General features: G+C 42.2%; 1 protein-coding gene across 3 annotated transcripts in view; it reads right to left on the minus strand.

Moving 5' to 3' along the window:
- Window positions 1-26,379, minus strand: part of PPP1R1C (protein phosphatase 1 regulatory inhibitor subunit 1C) — an 87,376-nt gene that overhangs the window by 6,236 nt on the left and 54,761 nt on the right. Inside the window, exons 4-6 of one of the 3 annotated variants that reach the window (XM_066575755.1) lie at window positions 23,869-23,923; window positions 16,364-16,495; window positions 15,155-15,195 (exon numbers count right to left, since the gene is read on the minus strand). In XM_066575755.1, the coding sequence (XP_066431852.1) occupies window positions 15,188-15,195; window positions 16,364-16,495; window positions 23,869-23,923 (195 nt within the window). In that variant the 3' untranslated portion in view covers window positions 15,155-15,187. The remainder of the gene's footprint in view (window positions 1-15,154; window positions 15,196-16,363; window positions 16,496-23,868; window positions 23,924-26,379) is intronic. The other 2 variants (XM_066575753.1, XM_066575756.1) reach the window with 2 other exon arrangements.

Raw genomic sequence — 26,379 nt, forward strand, 5'->3', positions numbered from 1 at the left:
GCGAGTATACTCGCTAAGGCACTACTCGCTCAAGTAATGTGCCTTAGCCGAGTATCTCCCTGCTCGCCCCGAAAGATTCGGGTGCCGCCGCGGGGCGGGGAGCTGCGGGGGAGAGCAGGGAGGAACGGAGGGGAGATCTCTCTCTCCCTCTCTCCCGCCCGCTCAGCCCCGCTCCCCGCCGCAACTCACCTGTCAGCTGCGGCGGAACCCGAATCTTTCGGGACGAGCAGAGAGATCCTCGGCTAAGGCACATTACTTGAGCGAGTAGTGCCTTAGCGAGTATACTCGCTCATCCCTAGTGAAGACACAAGTGTGTTCTTTTCTAAAGAGAAGGTTGCTGTGGCTTTCTTTTTAATTTCAGGACTTTTTGTTTAACAGGAAGTTGATTGATCCTGGTGCTAAAATGCACACAGCCTCCTTTTATTCCATGTGTGAGGCGTGCTGCACTCTTGCTTGATTTACTGGACATTAGCAATCATCAGTAGTGATAAGTGATTATTGGAATAATCGAGTCGGGGGTGAACAACCTGATTTTCCAAAAATAATCCAATCCGATTCCCATTAAAGTCAATGGACAGAGAAATCAGTTTCACTAATTTGGCCTCCAGGAGGAAGGAGAAGGCTCTTCAATGAATGTGGCTCAATGGTTATGGAAATGGACCTGGCAAAACTCCATAGAGACATTGTCCTTGGTCATATTGTAACCTACAATGTCACCACTGCAAGGTAGCAGTGCTAACAACTGAGCCACCATACTTGTTCTTTCTTCATCTGTGACTGCTAACAGTGATAGCGTGTTTAAAGACGCACCCTGTTAATAAGTGGAATGGTAGCATCCAGTTATAAATTTGTTCAAAAATTTCCAGGAGGAATAGCAGGGGAACAGTGGAGTGCAAGGTTGTAAGAAAAGATGGTCCAGACTTATTTCATGAGAAGTGCAAGCATTCATTACAACAGACATGTCAGGAGGGCATGTTTAAAGGATGATCGTTAGTCTATCAGGTACGTTCTCCTTCCAAGTATTATGCCCCTATTATGTGGCCTAACACACTGTAGGGGCGAACCTTTGCAAACTAAAGCTATCATCAACTTAGAGTGCTATGGGCGAACACAGAGAGGAAGACCAAGGCCTGCTAATGTCATTTTAATTTACAGCAGGACACACATTATCTCATAGACATTATGAATTAAAGAAGTTGCTTTATTACAAGCGCTCCATTATAACTCAGCTAGTGGAATGACTAGGCACATCCTGGATAAAATGAAGGCTAGGTATAATACAGCAATCAAACCTTAAAAAGGCACCACATTTCAACAAACTTTGCATACCGTAAATCAATGATACAAGCGGATTTAAGAAACTTTGTAATACATCTCAGAGAAAAATGCTTTTTTCTCCACTTATCAGACTTCTTTACCCCGCCCTCTAAACTGCACCATCAGTCTAATACACTGCTACAAATTTTCTTGGTACTTAAAGGGGTTGTCCTGCGGCAGCAAGTGGGGTTATACACTTCTGTATGGCCATATTAATGCACTTTGTAATATACATCGTGCATTAAATATTGGCCATACAGAAGTTATACACTTACCCCCTCCGGTGCTGGCGTCCCCGTCTCCATGGCGACGGCTGAAGCTGCCTTCTTCCTGGATTAGACGCGCTTGCGCTGAATGGGCCGCTCCGGCATGCTCGCGCCGCACAGGTCTTCTGCACATGCGCAGAAGACCTCTGCGGCGTGAGCACTCTGGAGCCGGACAGAAGAGGGCAGACAGCGCAAGCGCGTCTAATCCAGGGAGAAGGCAGCTTTGGTCGGCGCCATGGAGACGGGGACGCCAGCACCGGAGGGGATAAGTGTATAACTTCTGTATGGCCAATATTTAATGCACAATGTATATTACAAAGTGCATTAATATGGTCATACAGAAGTGCTTAACCCCACTTGCTGCCGCGAGACAACCCCTTTAAGATAGTCAAACATCTCACTAACAGATCAAATTAGATGCTGCTTGTAGAAATCTACGGAGAGGAGTGGAGGAGGAACACATCACTTGTTTTTTCATAAGTAGGGTTGAGCAAACCAAACCTGTTTCAGGTCGAACTTTGCTAAAAGTTCAGTTTGGCATCAACCTAAATGGAGCTTTTAGTAAAGTTCTACCCGAAACATGTAAAAAAAGAGTTCTACCCTAAAAAGGGTTCTACTAGTTTGATTCGTTCATCACTAGTCCTGAAGACTGGTGTATAGCACTGTCTAAGGGCAATAAAAGCCCTGTATAACACTCAGTGTTATGTAGGGTTTTATGGCTATTTACAGTAGTTTTAGGGGTTTGGTGAACTTTCAGTTTGGTTCAAACTAATTCAGAGCAAATTGACATTTTTGCAAAATTTTGGTGAACAAGCCAAACTGAACATTTCAAAAGTTTGCTGATCACTAATCATAAGTATCAATCCTAAATAATTCTATCGTTCAGATATTTAACACATGTAATAAAATCTATTTTGAGCAACAGTGTGCGCCTCCTATCATCAGAAGTGCCCATTTGTCCCCATACATCTAATTTTTACCATACTACTTATGTTCCCCTACTACACTACCTTATTTTGCTTTGAAGCTCAATATTAACTCTTTGCAATCCAATTTTGGATTCAGGGTTTCCTAGGGGGCTTTTCTCTTTCTTCCATTATACAATGGCGCCATCGGCTGGCTAGAGCCAGTGCTGCGGTATGGGACATACTGGAGAGGCCCCCAACAACAGAGCAGCCAGTAATCTACAATAAGAATACCCTACCGGGTGTTTTCCAAAATCAGAGCTGTACAGCCTTCAAGCAGAATGTCTTTAGATGTCAGATAGTGGATTGGAGAGGGTTAAAATATATTTTAAAATGTCTTTCTTTTTTTTTTACTACTTGTATGAATCCCACATAATGCATTTACTTAAAAGTTACTGGCAGGAACAAGGGGTCACCTTGTCCTGTTAGATCTGTCAGATCGGTAAACTTTATATATACATAACTTTCGGTGCGCTCTGATTCTCGGGCTTATGTGGCATGTAACATGATTGTTCTGTCTTGTTTTATAACGCTTTTCAAAGGTCTTTTGTTCCTAATTATCTAGAGATCCTGTCAGCAGGCTATTGCTTTCTACTATCTAAACAAAAGCATACTTCCTTTGTTCTCTATTAGTCCATAACATTTTTTTCCACAAAGGATTTTTAAATAGGCTTTAAAGGGTCGGTGGAACAGCCAGCTGCCCACTGTGCCAATAAGCAGAGGGGTGCAATCCTGAGAGAAATGAAGGATGGCGGTATGGGATGGATACAGATAAACTGAAGGATGGCGGTATGGGATGGATACAGATAAACTGAAGGATGGCAGTATGGGATGGATACAGATAAACTAAAGGATGGCGGTATGGGAAAGATACAGATAAACTGAAGGATGGCAGTATGGGATGGATACAGATAAACTGAAGGATGGCGGTATGGGATGGATACAAATAAACTGAAGGATGGCGGTATGGAATGGATACAGATAAACTGAAAGATAGCGGTATGGGATGGATACAGATAAACTGAAGGATGCCGGTATGGGATGGATACAAACAAAAGGGAAGGATGGCGGTATGGGATGGATACAGATAACCTGAAGGATGGCAGCATGGGATAAATACAGATAACCTGAAGGATGGCGGTATGGAATAGATACAGATAAACTGAAGGATGGCGGTATGGGATAAATACAGATAACCTGAAGGATGGTAGTATGGGATAAATACAGATAAACTGAAGGATGGCAGAATGGGATAAATACAGATAAACTGAAGGATGGCGGTATAGGGTGCATACAGATAAAGTGAAGGATGGCGGTATGGGAAAGATACAGATAAACTGAAGGATGGCGGTATAGGGTGCATACAGATAAAGTGAAGGATGGCGGTATGGGATGGATACAGATAAACTGAAGGATGGCGGTATGGGATGGATACAGATAAACAGAAGGATGGTGAATGGGACGGATACAGATAAACTGAAGGATGGCGGTATGGGATAGATACAGACAAACTGAAGAATGTCGGTATGGGATGGATACAGATAAACTGAAGGATGGCGGTATGGGATAGATACAGATAAACTGAAGGATGGCGGATTGGCGTGGATACAGATGAACTAAAGGCTGGCAGTATGGGGTGGATACAGATAAACTGAAGGATGGCGGTAAGGGATGGATACCGATAAACTGAAGGATGGCGGTATGGGATAGATACAGATAAACTGAAGGATGGCAGTATGGGATAGATACAGATAAACTGAAGGATGGCGGTATGAGGTGCATAAAGATAAACTGAAGGATGGCAGTATGGGATGGATACAGATAAACTGAAGGATGGCGGTATAGGGTGGATACAGATAAAATGAAGGATGGCGGTATGGGATGGATACAAATAAACTAAAGGATGGCGGTATGGGATAAATACAGATAAACTTAAGGAAGGCGGTATGAGATGGATACAGATAAACTGAAGGATGGCGGTATGGGATGGATACAGATAAACTGAAGGATGGCAGTTTGCGATACATACAGATAAACTGAAGGATGGCAGGATGGGATAGATACAGATAAACTGAAGGATGGCGGTAAGGGATGGATACAGATAAACTGAAGGATGGCGGTATGAGATGGATACAGATAAACTGAAGGATGGCGGTATTGGATGGATACAGATAAACTGAAGGATGGCAGTATGGGATGGATACAAATAAACTAAAGGATGGCAGTATGGGATAAATACAGATAAACTGAAGGATGGCGGTATGAGATGGATACAGATAAACTGAAGGATGGCGGTATGGGGTGCATACAGATAAACTGAAGGATGGCGGTATGGGATGGATACAGATAAACTGAAGGATGGCGGTATGGGATGGATACAGATAAACTGAAGGATGGCGGTATGGGATAGATACAGATAAACTGAAGGATGGTGGTATGGGATGGATACAGATAATCTGAAGGATGGCGGTATGGGATAGATACAGATAAACTGAAGGATGGCGGATTGGGGTGGATACAGATAAACTAAAGGCTGGCAGTATGGGGTGGATACAGATAAACTGAAGGATGGCAGTATGGGATGGATACAGATAAACAGAAGGATGGCGGTATGGGATGGATACAGATAAACTGAAGGATGGCGGTATGGGATGGATACAGATAAACAGAAGGATGGCGGTATGGGATAGATACAGACAAACTGAAGAATGTCACTATGGGTTGCATACAGAAAAACTGAAGGATGGCGGTATAGGGTGGATACAGATAAAATGAAGGATGGCGGTATGGGATGGATACAGATAAACTGAAGGATGGCGGTATGAGATGGATACAGATAAACTGAAGGATGGCAGTATGGGATAAATACAGATAAACTGAAGGATGGCGGTATGAGGTGCATAAAGATAAACTGAAGGATGGCAGTATGGGATGGATACAGATAAACTGAAGGATGGCGGTATAGGGTGGATACAGATAAAATGAAGGATGGCGGTATGGGATGGATACAAATAAACTAAAGGATGGCAGTATGGGATAAATACAGATAAACTTAAGGAAGGCGGTATGAGATGGATACAGATAAACTGAAGGATGGCGGTATGGGATGGATACAGATAAACTGAAGGATGGCAGTTTGCGATACATACAGATAAACTGAAGGATGGCAGGATGGGATAGATACAGATAAACTGAAGGATGGCGGTAAGGGATGGATACAGATAAACTGAAGGATGGCGGTATGAGATGGATACAGATAAACTGAAGGATGGCGGTATTGGATGGATACAGATAAACTGAAGGATGGCAGTATGGGATGGATACAAATAAACTAAAGGATGGCAGTATGGGATAAATACAGATAAACTGAAGGATGGCGGTATGAGATGGATACAGATAAACTGAAGGATGGCAGTATGGGATAAATACAGATAAACTGAAGGATGGCGGTATGGGGTACATACAGATAAACTGAAGGATGGCGGTATGGGATGGATACAGATAAACTGAAGGATGGCGGTATGGGATGGATACAGATAAACTGAAGGATGGCGGTATAGGATAGATACAGATAAACTGAAGGATGGTGGTATGGGATGGATACAGATAATCTGAAGGATGGCGGTATGGTATAGATACAGATAAACTGAAGGATGGCGGATTGGGGTGGATACAGATAAACTAAAGGCTGGCAGTATGGGGTGGATACAGATAAACTGAAGGATGGCAGTATGGGATGGATACAGATAAACTGAAGGATGGCGGTATGGGATGGATACAGATAAACTGAAGGATGGCGGTATGGGATGGATACAGATAAACTGAAGGATGGCAGTATGGGATAGATACAGATAAACTGAAGTATGGCGGTATGAGGTGCATAAAAATAAACTGAAGGATGGTGGTATGGGATGGATACAGATAAACTGAAGGATGGCGGTATAGGGTGGATACAGATAAAATGAAGGATGGCGGTATGGGATGGATACAGATAAACAGAAGGATGGCGGTATGGGATAGATACAGACAAACTGAAGAATGTCAGTATGGGTTGGATACAGAATAACTGAAGGATGGCGGTATAGGGTGGATACAGATAAAATGAAGGATGGCGGTATGGGATGGATACAGATAAACTGAAGGATGGCGGTATGGGATGGATACAAATAAACTAAAGGATGGCAGTATGGGATAAATACAGATAAACTTAAGGAAGGCGGTATGAGATGGATACAGATAAACTGAAGGATGGCAGTATGGGATAAATACAGATAAACTGAAGGATTGCGGTAAGGGATGGATACAGATAAACTGAAGGATGGCGGTATGGGATAGATACAGATAAACTGAAGGATGGCGGTAAGGGATGGATACAGATAAACTGAAGGATGGCGGTATGGGATAGATACAGATAAACTGAAGGATGGCGGTATGAGATGGATACAGATAAACTGAAGGATGGCGGTATTGGATGGATACAGATAAACTGAAGGATGGCAGTATGGGATGGATACAAATAAACTAAAGGATGGCAGTATGGGATAAATACAGATAAACTGAAGGATGGCGCTATGGGGTGCATACAGATAAACTGAAGGATGGCGGTATGGGATGGATACAGATAAACTGAAGGATGGCGGTATGGGATGGATACAGATAAACTGAAGGATGGCGGTATTGGATGGATACAGATAAACTGAAGGATGGCAGTATGGGATGGATACAGATAATCTGAAGGATGGCGGTATGGGATAGATACAGATAAACTGAAGGATGGCGGATTGGAGTGGATACAGATAAACTAAAGGCTGGCAGTATGGGGTGGATACAGATAAACTGAAGGATGGCAGTATGGGATGGATACAGATAAACTGAAGGATGGCGGTATGGGATGGATACAGATAAACTGAAGGATGGCGGTATGGGATGGATACAGATAAACTGAAGGATGGCAGTATGGGATAAATACAGATAAACTTAAGGAAGGCGGTATGAGATGGATACAGATAAACTGAAGGATGGCAGTTTGCGATACATACAGATAAACTGAAGGATTGCGGTAAGGGATGGATACAGATAAACTGAAGGATGGCGGTATGGGATAGATACAGATAAACTGAAGGATGGCGGTAAGGGATGGATACAGATAAACTGAAGGATGGCGGTATGGGATAGATACAGATAAACTGAAGGATGGCGGTATGAGATGGATACAGATAAACTGAAGGATGGCGGTATTGGATGGATACAGATAAACTGAAGGATGGCAGTATGGGATGGATACAAATAAACTAAAGGATGGCAGTATGGGATAAATACAGATAAACTGAAGGATGGCGCTATGGGGTGCATACAGATAAACTGAAGGATGGCGGTATGGGATGGATACAGATAAACTGAAGGATGGCGGTATGGGATGGATACAGATAAACTGAAGGATGGCGGTATTGGATGGATACAGATAAACTGAAGGATGGCAGTATGGGATGGATACAGATAATCTGAAGGATGGCGGTATGGGATAGATACAGATAAACTGAAGGATGGCGGATTGGAGTGGATACAGATAAACTAAAGGCTGGCAGTATGGGGTGGATACAGATAAACTGAAGGATGGCAGTATGGGATGGATACAGATAAACTGAAGGATGGCGGTATGGGATGGATACAGATAAACTGAAGGATGGCGGTATGGGATGGATACAGATAAACTGAAGGATGGCAGTATGGGATAGATACAGATAAACTGAAGTATGGCGGTATGAGGTGCATAAAAATAAACTGAAGGATGGTGGTATGGGATGGATACAGATAAACTGTAGGATGGCGGTATAGGGTGGATACAGATAAAATGAAGGATGGCGGTATGGGATAGATACAGACAAACTGAAGAATGTCAGTGTGGGATGGATACAGATAAACTGAAGGATGGCGGTATGGGATAGATACAGATAAACTGAAGGATGGCGGTATGGGATGGATACAGATAAACTGAAGGATGGCGGTATAGGGTGGATACAGATAAAATGAAGGATGGCGGTATGGGATAGATACAGACAAACTGAAGAATGTCAGTGTGGGATGGATACAGATAAACTGAAGGATGGCGGTATGGGATAGATACAGATAAACTGAAGGATGGCGGTATGGGATGGATACAGATAAACTGAAGGATGGCGGTATGGGATGGATACAGATAAACTGAAGGATGGCGGTATGGGATGGATACAGATAAACTGAAGGATGGTGGTATGGGATAGATACAGATAAACTGAAGGATGGCGGTATGGGATGGATACAGATAAACTGAAAGATGGCAGTATGGGATGGATACAGATAAACTGAAGGATGGCGGTATGGGACAGATACAGATAAACTGAAGGATGGCGGTATGGGATGGATACAGATAAACTGAAGGATGGCGGTATGGGATAGATACAGATAAACTGAAGGATGGCGGTATGGGATAGATACAGATAAACTGAAGGACGGCGGTATGGGATAGATACAGATAAACTGAAGGATGGCGGTATGGGATGGATACAGATAAACTGAAGAATGGCGGTATGGGATGGATACAGATAAACTGAAGGATGGCAGTATGGGATAGATACAGATAAACTGAAGTATGGCGGTATGAGGTGCATAAAAATAAACTGAAGGATGGTGGTATGGGATGGATACAGATAAACTGAAGGATCGCGGTATAGGGTGGATACAGATAAAATGAAGGATGGCGGTATGGGATGGATACAGATAAACAGAAGGATGGCGGTATGGGATAGATACAGACAAACTGAGGAATGTCAGTATGGGTTGGATACAGAAAAACTGAAGGATGGCGGTATAGGGTGGATACAGATAAAATGAAGGATGGCGGTATGGGATGGATACAAATAAACTAAAGGATGGCAGTATGGGATAAATACAGATAAACTTAAGGAAGGCGGTATGAGATGGATACAGATAAACTGAAGGATGGCGGTATGGGATGGATACAGATAAACTGAAGGATGGCAGTTTGCGATACATACAGATAAACTGAAGGATGGCGGTATGGGATAGATACAGATAAACTGAAGGATGGCGGTAAGGGATGGATACAGATAAACTGAAGGATGGCGGTATGGGATAGATACAGATAAACTGAAGGATGGCGGTATGAGATGGATACAGATAAACTGAAGGATGGCGGTATTGGATGGATACAGATAAACTGAAGGATGGCAGTATGGGATGGATACAAATAAACTAAAGGATGGCAGTATGGGATAAATACAGATAAACTGAAGGATGGCAGTATGGGGTGCATACAGATAAACTGAAGGATGGCGGTATGGGATGGATACAGATAAACTGAAGGATGGCGGTATGGGATGGATACAGATAAACTGAAGGATGGCGGTATGGGATAGATACAGATAAACTGAAGGATGGTGGTATGGGATAGATACAGATAAACTGAAGGATGGTGGTATGGGATGGATACAGATAATCTGAAGGATGGCGGTATGGGATAGATACAGATAAACTGAAGGATGGCGGATTGGGGTGGATACAGATAAACTAAAGGCTGGCAGTATGGGGTGGATACAGATAAACTGAAGGATGGCAGTATGGGATGGATACAGATAAACTGAAGGATGGCGGTATGGGATGGATACAGATAAACTGAAGGATGGCGGTATGGGATGGATACAGATAAACTGAAGGATGGCAGTATGGGATAGATACAGATAAACTGAAGTATGGCGGTATGAGGTGCATAAAAATAAACTGAAGGATGGTGGTATGGGATGGATACAGATAAACTGAAGGATGGCGGTATAGGGTGGATACAGATAAAATGAAGGATGGCGGTATGGGATGGATACAGATAAACAGAAGGATGGCGGTATGGGATAGATACAGACAAACTGAAGAATGTCACTGTGGGATGGATACAGATAAACTGAAGGATGGTGGTATGGGATAGATACAGATAAACTGAAGGATGGCGGTATGGGATGGATACAGATAAACTGAAGGATGGCGGTATGGGATGGATACAGATAAACTGAAGGATGGCGGTATGGGATGGAAACAGATAAACTGAAGGATGGTGGTATGGGATAGATACAGATAAACTGAAGGATGGCGGTATGGGATGGATACAGATAAACTGAAGGATGGCGGTATGGGATGGATACAGATAAACTGAAAGATGGCAGTATGGGATGGATACAGATAAACTGAAGGATGGCGGTATGGGACAGATACAGATAAACTGAAGGATGGCGGTATGGGATGGATACAGATAAACTGAAGGATGGCGGTATGGGATAGATACAGATAAACTGAAGGATGGCGGTATGGGATAGATACAGATAAACTGAAGGATGGCGGTATGGGATGGATACAGATAAACTGAAGGATGGCGGTATGGGATAGATACAGATAAACTGAAGGATGGCGGTATGGGATGGATACAGATAAACTGAAGGATGGCGGTATGGGATAGATACAGATAAAGTGAAGGATAGCGGTATGGGATAGATACAGATAAACTGAAGGATGGTGGTATGGGATGGATACAGATAAACTGAAGGATGGCAGTATGGGATAGATACAGATAAACTGAAGGATGGCGGTATGAGGTGCATAAAAATAAACTGAAGGATGGTGGTATGGGATGGATACAGATAAACTGAAGGATGGCGGTATAGGGTGGATACAGATAAAATGAAGGATGGCGGTATGGGATGGATACAGATAAACAGAAGGATGGCGGTATGGGATAGATACAGACAAACTGAAGAATGTCAGTATGGGATGGATACAGATAAACTGAAGGATGGCGGTATAGGGTGGATACAGATAAAATGAAGGATGGCGGTATGGGATGGATACAAATAAACTAAAGGATGGCAGTATGGGATAAATACAGATAAACTTAAGGAAGGCGGTATGAGATGGATACAGATAAACTGAAGGATGGCAGTATGGGATGGATACAGATAAACTGAAGGATGGCAGTTTGCGATACATACAGATAAACTGAAGGATGGCGGTATGGGATAGATACAGATAAACTGAAGGATGGCGGTAAGGGATGGATACAGATAAACTGAAGGATGGCGGTATGGGATAGATACAGATAAACTGAAGGATGGCGGTATGAGATGGATACAGATAAACTGAAGGATGGCGGTATTGGATGGATACAGATAAACTGAAGGATGGCAGTATGGGATGGATACAAATAAACTAAAGGATGGCAGTATGGGATAAATACAGATAAACTGAAGGATGGCGGTATGAGATGGATACAGATAAACTGAAGGATGGCAGTATGGGATAAATACAGATAAACTGAAGGATGGCGGTATGGGGTGCATACAGATAAACTGAAGGATGGCGGTATGGGATGGATACAGATAAACTGAAGGATGGCGGTATGGGATGGATACAGATAAACTGAAGGATGGCGGTATGGGATAGATACAGATAAACTGAAGGATGGTGGTATGGGATGGATACAGATAATCTGAAGGATGGCGGTATGGGATAGATACAGATAAACTGAAGTATGGCGGTATGAGGTGCATAAAAATAAACTGAAGGATGGTGGTATGGGATGGATACAGATAAACTGAAGGATGGCGGTATAGGGTGGATACAGATAAAATGAAGGATGGCGGTATGGGATGGATACAGATAAACAGAAGGATGGCGGTATGGGATAGATACAGACAAACTGAAGAATGTCAGTATGGGATGGATACAGATAAACTGAAGGATGGCGGTATGGGATAGATACAGATAAACTGAAGGATGGCGGTATGGGATGGATACAGATAAACTGAAGGATGGCGGTATGGGATGGATACAGATAAACTGAAGGATGGCGGTATGGGATGGATACAGATAAACTGAAGGATGGTGGTATGGGATAGATACAGATAAACTGAAGGATGGCGGTATGGGATGGATACAGATAAACTGAAAGATGGCAGTATGGGATGGATACAGATAAACTGAAGGATGGCGGTATGGGACAGATACAGATAAACTGAAGGATGGCGGTATGGGATGGATACAGATAAACTGAAGGATGGCGGTATGGGATAGATACAGATAAACTGAAGGATGGCGGTATGGGATAGATACAGATAAACTGAAGGATGGCGGTATGGGATGGATACAGATAAACTGAAAGATGGCGGTATGGGATAGATACAGATAAAGTGAAGGATGGCGGTATGGGATAGATACAGATAAACTGAAGGATGGTGGTATGGGATGGATACAGATAAACTGAAGGATGGCGGTATGGGATAGATACAGATAAACTGAAGGATGGCGGTATGGGATAGATACAGATAAACTGAAGGATGGCGGTATGGGATGGATACAGATAAACTGAAGGATGGCGGTATGGGATAGATACAGATAAACTGAAGGATGGCGGTATGAGATGGATACAGATAAACTGAAGGATGGCGGTATGGGATGGATTCAGATAAACTGAAAGATGGCGGTATGGGATAGATACAGATAAACTGAAGGATGGCGGTATGGGATGGATACAGATAAACTGAAGGATGGCGGTATGGGATAGATACAGATAAAGTGAAGGATGGCGGTATGGGATAGATACACATAAACTGAAGGATGGTGGTATGGGATGGATACAGATAAACTGAAGGATGGCGGTATGGGATAGATACAGATAAACTGAAGGATGGCGGTATGAGATGGATACAGATAAACTGAAGGATGGCAGTATGGGATGGATACAGATAAACTGATGGATGACGGTATGGGATGGATTCAGATAAATTGAAGGATGGCAGTATGGGATAGATACAGATAAAGATTTTAGAATACATACGACTTTTTACAAATATGTATTTTTGTTTTATAACTTTGATTTTATTGTAAATATGGCAAAAGGTGGGTTTTTTGAACTTTTATTACTTTTTTTTCAACAATTAGTAAAACTTTATTGTTCTCATTTTTACTATTTTTTTTTTAGTCCCCACAGGGAAAACAACTTGCGTTACTTTGATCGTTCCAGCAGTATGATGTAGTGCTATAGCATTACATGATACTGCAGTTTGACAGACGGTCTATCAAGCCACCCCACGGGGATGGTTTGCTAGGCATTCTTCAAAGACAGCCCTGGGGCCTTTCAAAAGGCCCCCGGCTGACATGACACCCGCACAGCTCCCTGCGATCTCCTCGCAGGGGGTCGTATAGGACCCCCAAACATCAATCAGGGAAATTAAATGCCGCTGTCAGAAGTGATATCAGCATTTAAAGGGTTGATAGCTCCACTCAGCCACGTGGCTGAGTGGAGTTGTTGCTGGCGGGTGTTGGCTGTAATAAAGAGTCGGCGCTCGCGCTGCATGAAGGGGGGCCGCCCTGTGATCTCCCTTCATACATACATCGTCCCCGCAGGACATAAATGTACGCCCTATTGCGGGAACAGGTTAAAGAAAAAAAAATCACAAAATCCTGCATTTTTCAAACTGACCAGTGAGTCCAATAAGAGACTGATACGTCATGTTCTGTAGAGAAAACTTTTCAGCAGTAATTTTATATCATCACTGGCAGGAGTATAATGAAAGGGGACACCGATATATAGAGAACACAGGATCTACCCTTTAAAATAGGTGATGGACACACCGAACCCTCTTCGTAGATAATGGCCTCTGCACAGGTCACAGAATAGTCGCCCACAGAAGTCAATGCGTTCCCTCTGGCCATTGTGTGATTGGCCAACAAGTTGATTTATCGTGTGAACAAGCAACCGAGGGAATTAAGTCATCGTTAGCTCGTTCGTTCATGCAGTCTGTTTAGACAGACAGATGGATCATTGGCTCATTCAAACAAGCAATCATTCAGAATCGTTTGGTCTGTCACATTCGCTGTGAATTAAAGTGAATGAGAAGGACTGAACAAGTGCTGTTTACACCGAATGAAAAGTGAATGAGCCAACAGCTTTTTTTAGGCCTGCGTAAAATGAACGACGAGGGAAAAGTGGACGATTATCGTTCATCGTAGACAGACGTTTAGACTGAACAATTATCATTCACTTTCGCTTGTTTGAATGATCATCTCGTCTAAAAGCACCTTAATGCAAATAATATATTTTTCAGCAGGGCTGATCAATTTCTCAGGCGCCTTGGAACAACTAAAGTTCCTTTTCAATGACTGATGAACAGGTACAAATGTTGGACTGCCTGATCAGTTGATGAGTGGACAAGTGCTGATCGCATCTTGGGTACAGCCAAAAAAATAACCATTGTCAGGCACATCTCCCCGCGTGAATGGGGGATGTGCGGCCAACAATGGTAATATTGTTTTGGTGATGAACGATCGCATTAACAATTGTTTGTCTGAAATGCAGAGACGCATGGGCCTGTGCAAAGGCCATTACATTACATGGCTCAGATTAACCATAGATGTCCAGGGATTGCTAAACTGCCTCAATGTCTTTGGCCACCTCCATAGACTGGATTCACACATGCAGCTTTTGATGCAGTTTTGGTGCATTTTTCATGCAGTTTTTTTTTTCAGCCAAAGCCAGCCAGGACCCAAAACTATAAAGGAAAGACTTACTTCTCCTTTCTTGTATCCACTCCTGTGTTTGGCTCAAAAAACTGCATCACAAAAACAGCAAGTGTTAATACAGTCATAAAAAAACATTAGACCACTTACAGATAAGCGTATTTTAGCTGCATGTTTGGTCCGTGTTTTGAGGACTAATATAAGTCTATGTATCTATTCCCATGGATGTTTTTTCATGGCTGTTTTTAAAAAACTCAGCATGACCTAGGGGGGCTTCACACAGGCGTATGTGCAATTGCATGCACCCAAGCACAACAAATTTGCTCTATGGACGAGTTTTTTTGCGCGTGTATCTTACTGTGCTTTTTGCGCATGCAGAATAGTGTTTTTTTGCGCGCGACAGACAACCCGCGTTCCTATTTCAATGGCTATTTATCCTAATGAGTTCCAAATGTGTTCTTTTTCACGGAATTCTGCAGTGTTTCACGCATCCCCTTGTGTATTTGCACACCTCTCATAGACTTCTATTGGGACCCTTGGTGCGCAAATTTGCACAAAAATAGAGCAGGTCCTATTTTTTTCGCACACGCAAAAAAAGAAAATGAGAATGAAATCAATGGGTCCTATTCTCTGCATAATGTGTATGCAAATTTTGAGGGCAAAGACGTCCGTGTGAAGCCGTCGTAACACGTATCTGTATTATGGGTGTGTTAGAATACGCTTATCTGAAACTAGCCTTCGAATGAAATGATAAATACTTTATGGGTGAGCGGTGAGTTGTGGGAGTGAGCAGGTGGGAGCGGGGGGAGAGAGTGAGAGAGAGATCTCCCCCCTTCCTGTTCCTCCCCGTTCTCCCCCACCGCTCCCCGCCGGCAGCCAAATCTTTAGAGACGAGCGGGCAGGTACTCGCATAAGGCACTACTCGCTCGAGTAGTTTGCCTTAGCGAGTATGCTCACTCATCTCTAGTCCACACACATGCTGTAGAAACAACCCAATTCATCTGTGTGGAATGGACTTTTCAGTCTAGGGACTACCTGAAACATATCTGCCATGTAGGAGCATCATCTCAGAACAGGATTATATACCTTTTTATGACTAGGCTGGAGAGACAATTGAAACACCATAATTTTAATGAGCGTGGTTGGCTCTAATTAAAAAAGGATGAACACCTTCTAAAATGATAGGAAGCAAAGTAAAATCTGAATTAGGGTGGAGGTGTTTTTGAAATGTTTGATTTCCCATTAAATTATAGCCCATACCTGGAAATAATGGCAAGTCAAGGTGGTATGGAGTGTCTTTTCGTCTTGGTTTCGTAAGAAGTTCAGTTCTCTCTGCTACTGTTTGCAGTTTGTCATCAGTATATAATAAAGATTTAGTCTGCTCATTGATCCCTGTACATGCAATAAAGCAAAGTAAAACATAAAAGCATAACATAGCAAATAAAATAAAAGTATAACAGCAAACAAAATCTGAACTTTGGATTTATAAGAAAACAAAATATAACTCCTTGAAATGCTGAGACTAAATGGTACCTAAGATTCTACAGTTATTGGTCAAAATAATTTAATTGCTGTACATAATTAAAAAACATGGCTGCTTTTGTAAAAAACTATTGCCACGTCTGTCCATGGGCTGCAATGGAGCTGAGCTGCAAGACTAGACAACCAATGGACATGCGGTGCTGCTTCTGTACAACCCCTTAATGATAATAGTAATATTTACCATAATACATTGGTCCTATCTCCGGGAATCTCTTCTACATTGGTCTAAAAAGTAAATTTGTAGAGTTTTTCCTGCTATAGGAATGATTTTCTTTTGACAGCAGAAGCAGCGACCATATTAAGTTGGCATTTTCAAATTAGTGTCTCAGTAATTGACGGAAAACTGTTACTTTCGTATTAATTATCATGCAACTCTTGTCACTTTTGTAAAAACCTTGCCACAATAAAACACAAAGAAATGGTCAATATTGTATTGTAATACAGGGTGGCCACAGAAAAATAGGCCAGCACCTCATTCTTATGAAAGCTGCCCATAGCAACCAATCACAGTGCAGCTTTCATTTCTTATACTGCTGAGGTCAAATGAAAGCTGTGCTGTGATTGGCTGCAATGGACAACAAAGGCAGACTTTCTTTTAACAGCTTTTATAAGAGAGTGGTGCCGGCCTACTTTTTCGTGGCCCACCCTGTAGAAAGGAAACCATTTAGCCAACTGTTATTTACTCTACCACCTAATTTACTTGAATACGGTCTGACTAATTTCAAGCTTTCAGTAGACATCCTTTTTTGGTAGTACTAAGTGCCTTATGTAGACCTGAAATGCTGCAGCTACAAGTCTCTTGCATTGGGTTACAAATGAGGTTTCCAGATATAACTGATGGAATAGGAAGGAGGTTCCTGAGAGTGCGAACATGAGGGAAAATAGGGCATTTGCAAGTCTCTGGCCTTAACTGGATCACAATCCCCGTCTTTTTGCTTTGAAAGAAATGGGGTACATGTACTAAAGTTGTTTGTATCCACCACTTATAATAATGTCCCCGTCACTTGTATGCCATTAACCCTTTCCAATCCAATTTGTATCCTGGTTTTCCTAGGGGGCTTACTCTTTTTCTGCCATTATACAACGACGCTATCTGCTGGCTAAAGCCAGTACTGCATGAGGTGACACGTTGAATAGGCTCCGACAGCAGAGAGGCTGGCAATATACAGTAAGAGAACCCCGACGGACGTCTTCCAACATTGGAGCTATACAGCCTTAAATCATAATGTCTTCAGAGGTTAGACAGTGGATTGGAAAAGGTTTAATAGAATATTCCTGCAAGTCACAGCATTAGACAATGTGATAATTCTTCTGTTTGTCATTGCGTGGAGCCTTTAGCGCAGTGGTGCACACAACCCATAGCCCATTCCCTCAGAGGAACTGTAGGGATGTATTGATTAGATTTTATGCAACTTAAAAAAGTGATCCAGGAAATATTACTGTGTTACGCCTCTCTCAATCCGGCGTAAGCTGCCGCGTGCAGCGCAGCAAGTATGCAGTATTGTGTATTTGCTGCTTGCCAACAATCTCCATACACTATCTTGGTATGTAAAATAGTGCATGCCCCAATTTCTTTTGTGCATGTATTTTCTTGAGCTGTGTGTGAGAGGTACAGTTAGAGTCTATGGGAGAGTAGTACTGAGTATTACATGTACAAAAGCTGTGCGCACAATACGCAGTGACCATGCGCTCAAGTGAGAGAGGCCTTATGCTCAGTCCAAATCAGAAGGCTGACTCCCCCTCATGTTTTGCACTATGGTTACACAGTGCATTGGTTTTACCTAGAATGCTCCTTAAAAATCAGACAGTCCTATCTGAGACATACATCCTCTGAAGTTCCTAATGGTGGAGCATTGTATCCATAAGTGGGTTAAAGAAGTGGAATTCCCACCTGTCAAACATAAATAACATATAATGTCAATATTCCATATGTGTCTCAGATACAGTAGGAATATTCCTTAAAGTTTTATTGCGGTCCTTGGGGGTGGTACAATCTGACCGTGTGGCCTTTGGGTAAAAAAAAGAGTTGTGCACCTCTGCTTTTAAGATTCATCTCCACTACTGATCACTATTTTATTTTGTTTAATCTAAATAGATCCAAAATTCTTCGCTGTTTAATTTCATAATATTTCATTTTGGATCTCTGAAATAAGGCTGCCCGTACACATAAGATAGTTGTCTCCCGGAAGCTCATTTGGCTGACTGCTATCTCGCACAAGCCCACACACATGCATGCCTGGCTCGGTCAAACACGCAGGTGACTGAATGCAGAGGGGAGAAAGCAGCTGTCAGACCCCTCTAACAACTGCTTATCTCCCTAAGAACATATAGATCGGGTAGTTAAATCCAACTGCCTGAGCCTTTTTTTCCTGGACATATACTGTTGGGAGAGAGAGTCAGGAGGATCTCATAGACATTAGATCATCGGCTGGAGTTTAGCCGATTTCAATGTAATTTATTAACCCTTTCTAATACAATTTTGGATTCAGGGTTTCCTAAAAGGTTTTCTCTATTGGCTGTTATACAATGGTGCCATCTGCTGGCTTAAGCCAGTGTGTGCGTGCCAGAGAGGCTCCGACAGTGGAGTGGCTGGCAATAGACGGTAAGAATACCCTGTCGGATGTCTTCTAATATTGGAGCTGTACAAGCTTAAATCAAAATGTAGGAAGACGTCAGACAGTGGATTGGAAAGGGTTAAGTTATTCCAGTTACATCAAGCTATCTGTCCCCTATCCACAGGATAGAGAATCACTATCTGGTGGGGAGTCCAACTACTGGGACACCTTACTGCTTTCTAGAATGGAGTCCTATGTGTCCTGTGTGGCTATCAATGAATGTTGCAGAAACTCACATACTTGGCCACCGCTCCATCTATTTTAGTGGAACTATATAGTCGATTGCTTGTGGTCCTAGTGGTGGGACCCCCACTGATCAGATAGTCATCCCCTACCTCCTTGCTATAACTGGAAAACCCCCTTAACACATAAAAAAGCTATTTAAATGGTAATATCTAGGCTGCTTACAGCTACCCATAGGTGGAGTTCATGAAGTTACTGCATTCATCTCCCATGAAACTCAATGTCATAAATCCTCTCTAGTGGTGGATGCAGGCAGCAATAAAATCATTTTATACCCTCTCCTATAGGAACATTTTGTTACAAAATGCATGCAGCTCATATATATATATATATATATATATATATATATATATATATATATATATAAAAGAGTATGGAAGATGAGTTGCACTAAAAAATACATCTTCAGTGCAGTTAAACTAAAGATACCATTAAAAGATATCTTTATTCAGAGCATTTTGCAGTGATTTTGACATTTCATTAGAAATCTACTAAAGTTACAAGTATTTCTTAAACGGACATGTTGACAAGTTTAATGACTAAAGCATTGCATCTCAGCACACACATAAATGAGCAAGGACATACAGATCAGACAGGAACATAAATAGAGGTCACTGATTTCAAGACTGAACAATAAGAAAAGCAAAAGATTAAAACACATCTAATATAAATAAGCCTACACGCTTTTTCTTGCTCCACACTTTCACCCCTTTGCTGTAATTTTGGCGTATGATGTTGTCATTAGATGACACACATCCTCACCGCTGCCGTAAAATCATCAAATGTGAGTTTAATACATTCAGGGACTGTCAGGTGGGTTGAATGTTACAATGTTAAGTCTATGAGCGGCGCTGCTGTGCTTCAGGCATGCGCTGGAATGAATGAAGCGTTGCTAAGCTGCACCATACACTGCCCAACCATGAGCAATAGAGAGACAGTGATAGAGAGGCAGACAAAGAGAGAGTGATAGAGAGAGAGACAGTGAGAGAAAGAGCAAGCTTGACAAAGCCCTACTTTCATTTGGTCGAAACGTCGCCATTTTCTTGTGATGATTCAGTTTGTCACCTGCTGCCTGGTTTCATTATATGAATTAGAGATAGATAGTTAGACAGAGAGAGCAATAGAGAGATAGAGTGTTAGAGACACAGACAGATGGAGAGAGCAATAGAGAGACAGACAGAAAGAGAGCAATGGAGACAGACAGAAGGAGAGCAAAAGGAGAGAAAATGCTAAAGAAACAGACAGAGGGAGAGAACAATACAGAAACAAAGAGCAATAGAGAGACAGAAAGAGAGAACTATAGAGAGACAAAGAAATACAGAGAGCGATGGAGAGACAGAGAAACACAGAGAGCGATGGAGAGACAGAGAAACACAGAGAGAGAGCATAGAGAGACAGATAAAGTGATAGAGAGACAAATAGAGAGAGATAGCAATACAGAGACAGAGAGAAACAGACAGAACGAGAGCGATAGACAGACAGAACGAGAGCGATAGACAGACAGAACGGGAGCGTTAGACAGAACGGGAGCGATAGACAGACAGAACAAGACTGATAAACAGAAAGAGAGCAACAGAGCAATAGAGAGACAGAGAAAGTGATAGAGAGAGCGATAGAGAGACAGAGGTAGAGCGATAAAGAGAGCGAGAGACAGACAGAGAGACAGAAAGAGAACAAAAGAGACAGAGCAATACCGAGACAGAAAGAGAGAGAGAGAAACAGAGACAATGAGAGAGACAGATATAGACAGATAGAGAGAGAAAGACAGAGAGAGAGAGAGAAAGACAGAGGGAAAGACAGACAGAGACAGATAGACAAAGAGAGATAAAGACAGAGAAAGAGAAAGACAGAGAGAGAAAGACAGACAAACAGAGAGAAAGACAAAGACAGACAAACAGAGAGAGAAAGACAGACAAACAGAGTGACCGGTAGGCTTTTTTATATTAGATATCTGCTCCAAATACAAGGTGACACTCTAAATAATCACCTAACCAAGCAGATTTAGAAGTTCACAACCACCACTTTTGAAACCTTTTATGTTCGCGTAGCGCACATCAGGTCAATCTAGTTAGTATAAAATCAAAGTTTAAGATTTGGGTAAATAATTTTGGTTTAGCAATGATAGATAAATAGAAGTTAGAGTAACTGGACCCATGACATGTGACAGAAGGATTTAGGGGATTTGGAATGCTTTTCAGTGCCGGTATCTTTACACGGGGCAGTCATCGCTGGAAACAACTAATGCGGGCTATAGTCATCTAGTGTACAAACAGCCGCCGACAGGGCACAGAGTGACAAAATGCTCATTTGTCAGAGTTTCTTGATTTCTAATTCACCTAAAACCAAGTGACTGTCAGACCGTGTAAACAGGAGTCGCCCAATCTTTGAGCATTGGCCTGTTTAATGTGAATGGCGGCAGGCAGGCGGGAACAGGAGTGACAGTCGCTGAGACAGCAGTCAGGCACTAATGCCTAAATACATCCCATGTAAAGCGACCTTAATTTACAATTTGCATATAATTGAAGTGATATTTTATCTGTTTTTGTAATAAAAACATCAAAACTGTAATACAGCATATCTAAAAAGTCATCAGCATAATACCAAACATTTATTAAGACTGCCTTGTATATGATACTCTTCAAAAAGTAAGTTTGCTGGAGTGGTTTGTGACAAAATTATTAAAAGGTACACACTTCTTGAGAAATTTGGCATACTTTGGATTGCCGGAAAGTGCAAAAATAAAATCAAGGCAGGCAGAGATTTGCATAAAACAAAAACATTCCATTTTTTTGTATTTCAAATTAATGCATTTGTCTTAACCAGGAAGACTGCACCTTCCTCATAGCGATCATTCACACTTTTCCATATTTTGGCATTTTGGCATGCTCAACATAAAAAGTTTTGCACAATTTTGGCGTATATGATTATTTGTGACAATTCCTGGTGCAATTTACATGGAAAAAATAGATGCAAATATATTGATAACTGTTGGCCATTATATGTGGTGGATCATTTCGAGATTAAAGCTAGAGTTGAGCGAACATGCTCGTCCGAGTATTAGCATACTCGATGAAGCTCGTTACTCGAGCGGGTACCACGCCATGTTCGACCCCTCCCCGCATTACCACTTCCTGCTGTGACATGCCAGCGTGTGTACATCCACAGCCGTATGTGGCTGGCTAGGAGAGAGAGAGGGAGAGAGGGAGAGAGAGAGAGAGGGGGGGAGAGGGAGAGAGAGAGAAAGAGAGAGAGAGAGAGAGAGAGAGAGAGAAAAAGCTCTGCACCCGGCGGGTGAATTGCAAAAATGCTTGGGTCTCCCATTGACTTCAATAGGGTTCGTTACTTGAATATTACAAAAAGCTTGACTCGAATAACGAGCACCTGAGCATTTTGGTGCTCGCTCATCTCTAATTACAACTAATCGGATGTAGAGTCATCTTTTTTGTATAGTCAGTCAGTCTGTCTCTCTTTTCTCTCTCTCTCTCTATTGCATATCTATTTATCTATCACATATCTGTCTATCTTATGATGGAACTGAACAACGCTAAATTGACCCCATTGACTATAATCAGGTCTCATCAATTTCTACTCAGCTGCCTCAGTGCTTTTCCTTCCGATATTTTTTGCCAGATCTGCAACGGAACCTCCGACCGGAGATGTGAGTGCAGCCTAACTTGAACATGACTAAATGGAATTTGCCGCAGTACCAGGAACTGCCTCGATATGAACGAGCTGCTGGGCTTGTGTAAACAATAAAGGGGACACTCATTGTGCTGGTTGAGATGGGTCCTAGTGGTCTGACCTCCACTTATCAAGCATTAAAAGGCATCAATGTTACAATTAGAGATGAGCGAGCGTACCCGGCCACGCCCCTTTTTTGCCCAAGTACCGCGATTTTCGAGTACTTCTGTACTCGGGCGAAAAGATTCGGGGGGCGCCGTGGGTGAGTGGGGGGTTGCAGCGGGAAGTGGGGGGGGGGGGAGAGGGAGGGGGAGAGGGAGAAAGAGAGGGCTTCCCCTGTTCCCCGCTGCTAGCCCCCGCTCCGCCACGCCTCCCCCGCCCCCCGAATCTTTTCACCCGAGTACGGAAGTACTCGAAAATCGCGGTGCTCGATCGAGTAATTACTCAAAACGAGTAGGTTCGCTCATCTCTAGTTACAATCTCTGAAAGATCCATTTAAGCACATTTACTGTTAACAATTATATGCATTGTTTATAGGAACAGCTATACAACTACCAACAAATGTGAATGGACTTATAATAGTTATCAGCTGAAAAGCAAGCCACAGACTTAACAAACATGGAAATGACATTGACTTTGAGTAGAGTTAATACATTGGAACATGGAACAGTACCTGAACAGTACCTTTCATGGCAGGGGCCGAATAGACACTTTGCTTCCTCTGTTTGGGGGAAACATTCTAAGTTTGAGATATAAGAAAGAAAGTCATGTTCACATCGAATCAACTGCTTTATAAAGTGTATTTATACAGTTTTGGTAACAAAAAATGAACACACATGATTCTATAACTCTAATAATGATTATTAATGTGAATGATATCAAATACATGAATGTATCAAATATGAAATAAAAAATAGGTTATGTTACTATTAGAAATCTGTCTTGTACTGCATGTAGTACCATACTTTAAAAGAAAGCGTATATTCAAATGGTTTCTGGTCTTTGGATATTAAAGGCGTCGTCCAATTGAAAACTATTGATGGCCTATCCTTACAACAGGCCATCTATAGTAGCTCTGCAAGGGTCTGCCACCAAGGACCATCTCTGGTTACCTGTTCTTTGGGCTGGTGAGCTCCTGCACTAAGATGATTTCTACAGGAAGCAGAGAGCTCTATTTCCTCTGCAGTGGCCAGACTTGGTATTACAAACCACACGAATGACCTGCAATACTAAGCCTTGCCACTGATGTGAGAATGGAGCTGTTTACTTTTTGTAAAAATCTGTTCAATGCATGAGAATACTGAACTGGCGAACAGCTGATTGATGCGGGGAACCCTACAAATTAGATAGTGATGGTCTATATTGTGGATAGTCCATTTATAGTTTACAACTAGACAACCCCTTTAAACTCACCAATCAGCCATAACATCAAAAAACACCTACTGGCTTTGTAAAGATCTCCCTTGTGCCACCGAAACTGCTCTGTCCTATCAATGCATGGAGTTCACAAGACCCGTTGTCAAAGTTGCTCAGATCCTTCTGTTTTTTCTGAGGCATCAACTTCAAGAACTGACTGCTCACTTACTGTCTAATATATCCCACCACTTGTCAGGTGGCATTGTCACATGATAATCAGTGTTAGTCTCTTCACCTATCAATGGCTTTAATGCTACAGCTGACTAGTGTAGAGAAACTCAACACTTCAATTAAAGAGCATTTCCATCCATTTCTTGAAAAAGGCCATTAACTAGTAAATTAGGATATACAGCAACCAAAGTAGCCAATTTTTTTTCTTGTTTTGTAGTGGCGGCTGGGATAACAGGAAGTGTAGTCAGATTGGTTTTTACTTGTGAATTAGGGTTGGTGAAAGGAGTTTCGACAAGTTTGTACGAGCGCTCCAGCTGACTCATTTTAGCAATCGGTGGGCTTCTCAGCAGCCAGATCGTCAGCGATTAAACCCTTTGGCATGTCCTTATGACTTGTGTAAAGCGTTTACAAAACACAGTTACATTTTAACTCTGATTTCCCCAACATATAATGGCTTTTCTAAGCCAAACAACACCTTTATTAATACGTTTTAGAGATTATTCGTATGTGGTAGTTTCAGGGCCTAACTTTTAAAATTTGTTAGGCTACCCTAATCATTTTACTTACTTTTTTTCTGAAATAACGAGGTATTTTTTGAAACAGCAGCACCAGTTTCTCCAACATATATGAATTTATTAAAAAAATAGTCGGAAAAGTGTTGGAATACAATGCCAGCTCCGATGGCAGATTCGTTAATTAGGTATGCGCCCTGTTGATGATTCTGGCGCGCTGCACTGGAGGATAGACTGACCCAACGTTCGAGTAGTGCGCCAGTATTAATAAATCTCCTCCATACAGCAACTTTTGGCATTTCAAATAACTCTAAGACTAGACTTGCCCAGTCTGGCCTTATGTTTTTCATTTACTTATTTTATGTTTTCTGGCTTGGAGTTATTATTGTAAGCCTTATGCGTCTCTTCATTTGACTTTGTTTTCTTTCAGTAATGCCTTACATACGGATTAATTTTTCAGACTCCTAATAACCATACGCAAGGTTACAGGGGTTCCGAAATTCCATCAGAAACAACGTCTTAAAGAATACAGCCCCTCATGTTGTCCCACCAAAAACAACCCCTTCAAGAATGCAGCTCCCAGTTTGTCTAATCAGACCCTTTAGGAATGCAACTGATTGGTCTGGGCCCTGCTGCCAATACGCATGATAAATACCTGATTTTGCCAGGGATAGCCATGGCTAGACAGGCCTTTTCCCTCGCAGAGGCCCCACAAGGGGAAGATAGTATTGCATATTGGCCATGCAGATGAATGTCGGACTTTGTTAATACAAAGATGACTCAAGTCCACTAGAATGGAAGCCAATCTCATGTTTTACCTAATACATCTCTATGAGTTTTAAATGCATAGAGTGAAAGGGAAATATAAAAATCCAGTTCCCAACTATGTAACATGTAGTAAAACGCAACAGCAAAAACTCTTACCTGTGAACATACTAAAAAAGTTTCAGGGGGCGTGGCTTACCGCTTGATGGAGTGAGGTGTTCCTGCCGGAGCTCCTGCCCGAGTCTTCGCTTCTGCAAGCTGTTCCGCCGCCGCCGCCGAGAGAAAAAGCTCCCATGGGGAAGAAGAGGACGTCGGAAGCCCCCAGGCAGCC

The sequence above is a fragment of the Eleutherodactylus coqui genome, chromosome 8, assembly GCF_035609145.1.
Source record: "Eleutherodactylus coqui strain aEleCoq1 chromosome 8, aEleCoq1.hap1, whole genome shotgun sequence".
Lineage (NCBI taxonomy): Eukaryota > Metazoa > Chordata > Amphibia > Anura > Eleutherodactylidae > Eleutherodactylus > Eleutherodactylus coqui.